Source organism: Pediculus humanus, genomic scaffold, assembly GCF_000006295.1.
Source record: "Pediculus humanus corporis 1103172107368 genomic scaffold, whole genome shotgun sequence".
Classification (NCBI taxonomy): Eukaryota; Metazoa; Arthropoda; class Insecta; order Psocodea; family Pediculidae; genus Pediculus; species Pediculus humanus.
In genome coordinates this window covers 98,504-106,118 of record NW_002986996.1, presented here as the reverse complement: position 1 = coordinate 106,118, position 7,615 = coordinate 98,504, and the positions used below count along the sequence as shown (strand labels likewise).

Below are 7,615 nucleotides of genomic sequence, written 5' to 3'. Positions count from 1 at the left end.
AATAAAGAATTTCATATTCTTTTGTAAGTTTTATTTAGTTTTAATCCTTTTACAATAATTCCTACCTACTCATAATAAATATTTTTTTTTTTTAGAAATGATTCCTTTATCAGACGCCATGTTTATATAAAGTAATAATAATAATAATAATTACTTTTTGATGTTTTTCACGTTAATTAAATTTATACATATATGTGTATGTTCTGTAAGTTTTTAAACGGAAAAATCAAAAGATGAAGGATAATTAATAATAAATCAACTTTAGACATATACATAATTAATATATTTAATATTTTCAAATTTAAAGAACGTTAATCTAATGACAGATAAGATAAGTATTAACAACAACAAAAAACCGCCATTTGGCAGTTACCCGTGACGTCATGTTTGTTACATATATGTTTTCAATAGTAATTATATTTGTATGAATTGAAAATATACTAATTTATGGAATTTATGAAAAATTATAAATAAAATAGAGTTTATTTATTACTGGGTATATTATTAATAAGTTTTTTACGTGTTTTTATCAAGGCTGGTGGTAAAAAATTACAAGAAAAAAATTTTTTTTTTTTTTTGGGATATTTAATAAATCGAGTACAGAATGCATGTAAAATGTAATGGAGATGAGTCAGACATGAATCGTTTTAAAAAATACAGTAATTTTCTTACTACTCGAATAATTTTTTTTCTTAAAATGATTTATTTCGTTTAAAAAAATTAATGGTTCATTTAAATTAGTTTAATGGTAAATTTTAATAATTTAATATCAGTGATGAAATCGATAAATTAAATATTTTATTTTATTTTTACTCATTGGCTTGTAAGTTTACGACAATACACATATATATTAAAATGGTTGAGTGTAACTTTAAAAAAAAATTGTTTTTTATTACAGTAAATTTTTTTAAAAGTTATATTTGATAAAATTTTACAATATTTTATTTGACTACCTGTATAAATTATATAAAAAGTCACTGAATTGAGGTCGTTGAAACAAATAAAATAAATATATTCAAGGATTAAAAGAAATCAGCCAATCAAATAATTTTAAACGATTTTAAAATTCAAAAATCTAGCGATCTGATTGGACGAAACTTAGTATGGCAAGTCTGTTTCTGTTTCCGGAATACGATTTTCTTATTGCTCGTCGCCATGACACTTATGCTTTGATATCTGTAAAAAAAAATGTTTCAGTTTTGGTGGTATAAAGTTGATATTAGGTGAAAAAAATAATATTATTTAACTAAGGATTATTTAACGGTAATTATTATTACTATTAAGTATTTTTTAATAGTTTGAATTTTTTAATGAGTAATCGATACGAATATAGCTTTTCGGCGTATATTTTTCGTAATAGAAATGCTGCAAAAATACTCGATCAAACTTTCACCTACTTTTTTTTCTCAGTTATTCATATTTATTTAAATTATTTACATATATTTATTTATTAAAATGCGATCGTTTATTTTGTTTTTTGTTTTTTTTTTTGTTAATATTTGGGTTAATTTAAACTTTGCCCTCATTAAATTTTTTTTTTTCAATCGAGGCATTTTTGTAATGTTTTAGCCTGACCTTGAGTATTTCTTGCATCATGTATAATATATTTATTATTATTAATTTTTTTACTGAAATTTTTATAAAAATTTCATAATTAAAGAATTTTTACATTTAGACTTGTATAATTAAAGTTGAAATTTGTTATTTTACATAGAATAATTGTACATTTTGAAAATTAACGGATTTTTTTTTTAACAAAGCCATATGTTTTTTTTTTAAATTTACTGTTAATATTAACTGGCTATAATATACATATAGTTTTATTTTTTGATGTAAAAATGTATTTTTCAAGTATTTTCATTTTTACGATTTCAAATTCCCCCAGTTTTAAATTTATTGCCATTGAAATATTTTTAAAAGGCATTTTTCAATTATTTTTTTAGCTGCCAATATGTCTAAAGAAGTGGCTGAGGAATATCTTTCGTCATTAGCTGATCTAACGGTGAACAGCAAACCTTTGATTAACATGTTGACAATGTTAGCTGATGAAAATGTGGATCATGCTCCAGCCATTGTCCAAGTGATTGAGAATCATCTTGAAAAGGTCATATAATTTACCTTGAGCTGTTATAATTATGGTATATTAGGATTAAATCGATTTGAAACATTAAAAAAAAAAAAAAAATTGTTTTTTTTTTTTCTTTCTTTCTTTCTTTCTTTAAAAAAAATAATTTAATTCCCATTAAAAAAAATTTTTTTTCAAAATTATTTTTCAAAAATATTTTTACTTCCTTTAAACTGCTGATAAATGTGATTGAGTAAACACACTTTTTTTTTCTTTTTTCAAATATACTACTAAAAACTCGAGTTTATTTTTTTTTTGCAGTTAATGAATCTTGATTCGTAAAATTCTGGCTCTATCAGATAGATAAAAAGTCTGTCTGTAAAAAAGATTTAAAAAAAAAAAAAAAAAAAAAAAAATTAATTTTAAGAAAAGTATAGTTGTAATAAATTAAAGCATTTTGTTATTCTTGTTTTTTTTTTTTTTTCAATATTTACAAAATAAAAGTTAAGTATTTAATATTTTTACGAATATTACTTTAAGAAAAAATCAAAAATGATGGTGTTAAAGTTTATTTATTATACTTTTATCAAATTTTTTATATTTGATATAAAAACATACAAATTGTAATTATATTGTACGCCGTAATTTATCTATCACAACAAAGGCATTTAAATTTCAATTATTTTTAATATATATATATATAAAATAAAAAATTTTTTATAAAAAAATTGTATTTGAATGAATTATTAAATACCCATTTAGATAATTTTATTAAGTTAATAATTCATGAATAATATTATAAATCATTTTTTTTTGTTTTATTTGTTTTTCAAGTTTGTGGTGGTGCACTTGGCATATACTTTCTTTTTAATTTTTTTTTTTTTTTTTTTTTTTTTTTAAATCGTTTTTAAAAAAAAAAAAATTTTACATTAAATTTATTTAGTTAAACATCATATTTGTCAGTACTTAAATCTATTTAAATAAACATTTCATGCGGTGAAATTTTATTTTTAATTAATATTATAATTCAAATTGAATTATTTTTTTCTGATGGTAACCTGTCAACGAATAATTGTTTTATGAGCATACATTTAAATTTTTTTTTTTAATAAAAAAAAAAAAGAAAAAAATGTTATACAAAAAATTTATTTTGTATGCAAAATTTGTTTGATAATAAAATTAGTATTGTGTGTTTTTTTTTTTTTTTTTTTTTTAAAATTTTTATTTCATTTTTAAGGCATTTAAAAAAAAAAAAAAAATTATCAACAATTTTTTTATTTTCGTTTGTTTTTTTTTTTTTTTTTTTTTTGCGGTTTAATTAATTTTTATTCAATTTAAAAAAATTGGGTTATAAATCAAGATTGGAATTAATAAAATTATAATCGAATTTCAAGATAACTGTAAATAAGTGAAAAAAAAAAAAAAATTGTTAAGAGTTCCTGTGAATTGAACAAATAGTGTTTTTTCTACAGGTACCACCTGAAGTTAAACTCCCTATTCTATACTTGATAGATTCAATTATCAAGAATGTATCAAAAGTTTATGTGCCTCTCTTCACTCAAAATATCGTCAATGTTTTCGTATCTGTTTTTGAAAAGGTAAAATTGTTTAATTTTTATATTAATTGTTAAATGTATACAAATTTAATAATTTGTGAGAAAAAAAAAAAAATATATTAATACTTTAAATAATTTCAGGTTGATGAAAGAACAAGACTTAATATGTATAAATTAAGACAAACATGGGCCGATGTGTTTCCAGCGAGGAAACTTTACGTACTGGATCTTCGAGTAAAAGATATTGATCATGCTTGGCCAGTTACTGCACCTACCCCTACGAGCATACATTTTAATCCAAAATTTTTAGTAAGAAAACACTTAAAAATTTTTTTTTTTTTTTTTTTTAATATAAAAATAATTATCAACGTGAATATAAAATGAATTGTAACTTTTTAAATGAATTTAAAAAAAAAAAAAAAATTATAGGGAAATAAAACTACCGTAGCCGAAACCTCTTCTGCTACTGTTACACCCCCTCAAAGTTCAACACCCACGACCGGAGCGGTCACGACAACATCAAGTACGGACTTACCGGAGACAGTTTTGAGAGAGCAACTTCTTAAAAAGCAGCAAATTTTAATTGAGCTTCAACAGAAAAAACTTGAATTGCAATTAATGCAAACAAAAGCAATAATTGAAGGTCAAGAAAATCCAATCGGAGATTCCAATAATAGTAGTCATACTGTAAGCTGATCATTTTATTACCCCCAAAAAAAAAAAAAAAATTTTAAATCTTATATTTATTTAAATATTAAAATATGTTTGTTTGTCTCTTAGATGCTTAATAATTTAATACGGCCGCCTTTGAATGAAGAAGCTGCAAAATTGTTTTCTCAAAGAGCTGCATTAAAACCAAAAGCTGTTGTTATGCCTCCTTCTGCCTCGTCGACTAAATTCGTAAGTAAACTTACCATGTTTTATAGTTTTTTAAACTTTTACTTTGGTGTTTAAATTAAATTATTTTTAAGGGTGCTCCAACCACTACTCAAAACAAAACCAAAATTGCTCCTGCTAATACACAGCTTATAAAAGCAGCCAAATCTAGGGATCCTCGTATAGCCAAACAACAACAACAACAAAGCAAAGTAAGAATTTTTATATCTTTAGTAGCCACAAAATAATAAGTTTTTAAATAATAATAAAAAAAAAAAAAAAACAAAATTGTGTATTGTTTAGGTTTCGTCGGAAGTAACCGATAAGGAGCAAGAAATATATAATAGGCAATTAGCCATGTTAAAAACTCCCGTCGTAGAGCAAGTGTCGCCGGTCGTTCCTGCTCAGAAAGTATTAAGTGACTCCAATGTCACAAAAAGTCATATAACATTTAATGTACAAAATAATTCGGATAAAAGCAGAATAGATTCGAAAAATAAGAAGGGTAGAGAAGGCTCTGTTAGAAATTCGGAAAATTCCAAAAACAAATCCAAAACGGTGTCTGCCAAAGAATTCAAAAACAAGTCTAAAACATCGTCCACCAAAGAATTTAAAAGCTCGCCGAGCAAGAGTTCGAAAAGCTCGTCTTCTAAAACATCAAAAACGACAATGAAAGATTCTCAACGTCAAAGATCATTATTGGACACGTCGAAAATTTCATCCAAAAACGAATGTAATAGTGATTATAAGAAATCGGATGGTAAATCAAATAAGAGTAAAGTGAAACTTCGCGAAAAGACAAATAAAAGTTTACCGGAAAATGTTCAACAATCTGGTAAATTAGTGTCGTTAGATTTAGAACTGATTGAATCTAGTCCCTCGCCGGAGCCTCCACCTCCGCCCATTATAAGCGGACCACAAGACTCGTCTCACAATGAAAGAAAAGAAGAATTGGATTTTGACGAAGTCAGCGATGAAGAGAAAGAGAGAAAAAACGAAATAACTGGTTTTAAAGATATAAAAGGGGTTTCAAAGGGAAGAAATTACGTAAGGAGAAATCGGGAGCAATATTCAAGTTCTCCTCCTTCGAAAGAAGTGACGGGTGACGTAGATTTTCGTAATGGCGGACCTGCCGAAAAACAGCCTCGGCTGTTATTTGACGAAGAGAAATCCAACATAATTGAAAGTAAGAAGTTAATATCAGGTATTTATTGTTACTTAATTTATTTTATTCGAGCGAGTATTTAAAAAAAAAAAAAAAGTTGAAGGAAATGTCAAAAAAAAAAAAAATTGTTGTATAAAGATATCTCGAAGATAAATTCTACGTTTCGACAATTGCAATCAAAAAAAAAAAAAAAAAAACAAAACAAAAAGCCTCCTTTTAATTTTTAAGTTTATTATTATTATTATTTTTAATTAATCCAGTTTTAAACAATTTACAAAACACTAACAAAAAAAAAAATTTTAATTTTCATTAATCACTAACAAAATTCTTACAAAAAAAAAAGAGAAAGAGAAAGAGAGAGAGAGGGGGGGGGGGAAACAAAGGTTAATTCTTTAGTTTTTTAACTTTGCAAATTAACAAATTTGAAAATAATTCAAAGGAGCAACCTTTTACCTTTAAATTTCAAAATTGTTTTTTTCAACTGCAGTAATTCATTTTCACATAATTATTATCAAGGGAGAAATTCATTTTGATTTATGTCGAAACGTTGATTCGTTGATATTATTGTTGTTTGTGTGTTCTTTATTGTAATAAACGGTCTGTGATACAAAAAAAAAAATGTACAACCATATTTAAAAACAAAAAATTATTTATTAGATATAAGTTAATTAGTATTTAAATGAAAATATTTATATATAAAGGCAATTGAAAAAAAAAAAAAGAAAAAGAAAAAAAAAATTTAAATTTAAATTTTTTTTGGTAATCTTTTTATTACCATTTTGTACATGTTAAATTTAAGTTTTTTTTTTTTTTTTTTTTTTTTAACCTAATTTATTTGCAATAATGATAATAATAATATCATGACTGTGTGATAAGTGAAATAAAAATAAACAAAAAAAATTGATAAAATGAAAAATAATTGTAAAACCCCAATTCCTTTCATTTTTTTTTTTTTTTTTTTTTTTTATAAACATTTTTACCTGTGCATGGATTTATTATGCTTTTCCAAAATCCTTTAAATTTAAAAAAAAAAAAAAAAATAATCTACTGTGTCAAATGTGTGTGTGTGTGTGTGTGTGTCTGTGTATTTATATTTATATATATAAAATTGTGAAGTTTTTATTTACATAAATAATTCAAAATTGATTTGTATTATTTACATAAAAATTAAAAATTAATAATTATTTATTTAAAATCACATTGAAAATGTGTTCATGGTGAGCGTTGAATTTGAAATATTGTATTAATATTAAAAGTTGGTTGATTGTATTTAAAAAAAAAAAAGTATAAGAAATTTTTTTTGGAATTGGTCACGGAATGGCCAAAATTTTAATTAAATTTTTTTTTTTTAATGAACGAAAATTTTTTTTAAATTTAAATTTAAATTTTTAAAATCGATAATTCAAGTACGAATTATGCAATCACACTGACTGATTTATATATTATACAATTTTTTTACATTCAGTGTCTCCCCATGGTTTTTAAATATTGAATATTATATATATATATATATATATATATATATTCAATATTGATTTTAATATAAATATGATATTTAAAAAAAAAGTGAATAATAATAAATTAAGTGCGTGAGAAATAGTTCCCATTATATTTCATATGGACAAGAAACAATGGAAAATGTGTTAAAAATTTATTTTTGTGATTTGATTGATTGATTGAATATCGAAAATTTACCTTTTGAAACATGGCGGCAACGTTATATATAATAATATGACGACATCGATGATGAGAATATTCGACCGTATCATCCGAGAAGAAAAAATTGCCCCATATTTTTAATCATTCAAAAAATTTAAGATTTGTTGTATAGAAAAGAAGAAGAAATTAACATGAATGAAGGAGATGATTAATAATGCCGTTTTTTTTTTTTTTTTTGCTTATATTTATTATTATTATTATTTTTTTATTATTATTTTTTTTTTTTTTATTTTG

General features: G+C 23.4%; 1 protein-coding gene across 1 annotated transcript in view; it reads left to right on the top strand.

Moving 5' to 3' along the window:
* Nucleotides 1-1,951: 1,951 nt before the first annotated feature.
* The window catches only part of Phum_PHUM005980 (uncharacterized protein), a gene marked incomplete at both ends in the record, with an annotated part of 11,284 nt that continues 5,620 nt past the window's right edge, over nucleotides 1,952-7,615 (top strand). Inside the window, 7 exons of the mRNA XM_002422640.1 lie at nucleotides 1,952-2,104; nucleotides 3,538-3,663; nucleotides 3,763-3,930; nucleotides 4,162-4,308; nucleotides 4,402-4,521; nucleotides 4,647-4,709; nucleotides 4,801-5,683. Coding sequence (XP_002422685.1) covers nucleotides 1,952-2,104; nucleotides 3,538-3,663; nucleotides 3,763-3,930; nucleotides 4,162-4,308; nucleotides 4,402-4,521; nucleotides 4,647-4,709; nucleotides 4,801-5,683 — 1,660 coding nt within the window. The remainder of the gene's footprint in view (nucleotides 2,105-3,537; nucleotides 3,664-3,762; nucleotides 3,931-4,161; nucleotides 4,309-4,401; nucleotides 4,522-4,646; nucleotides 4,710-4,800; nucleotides 5,684-7,615) is intronic.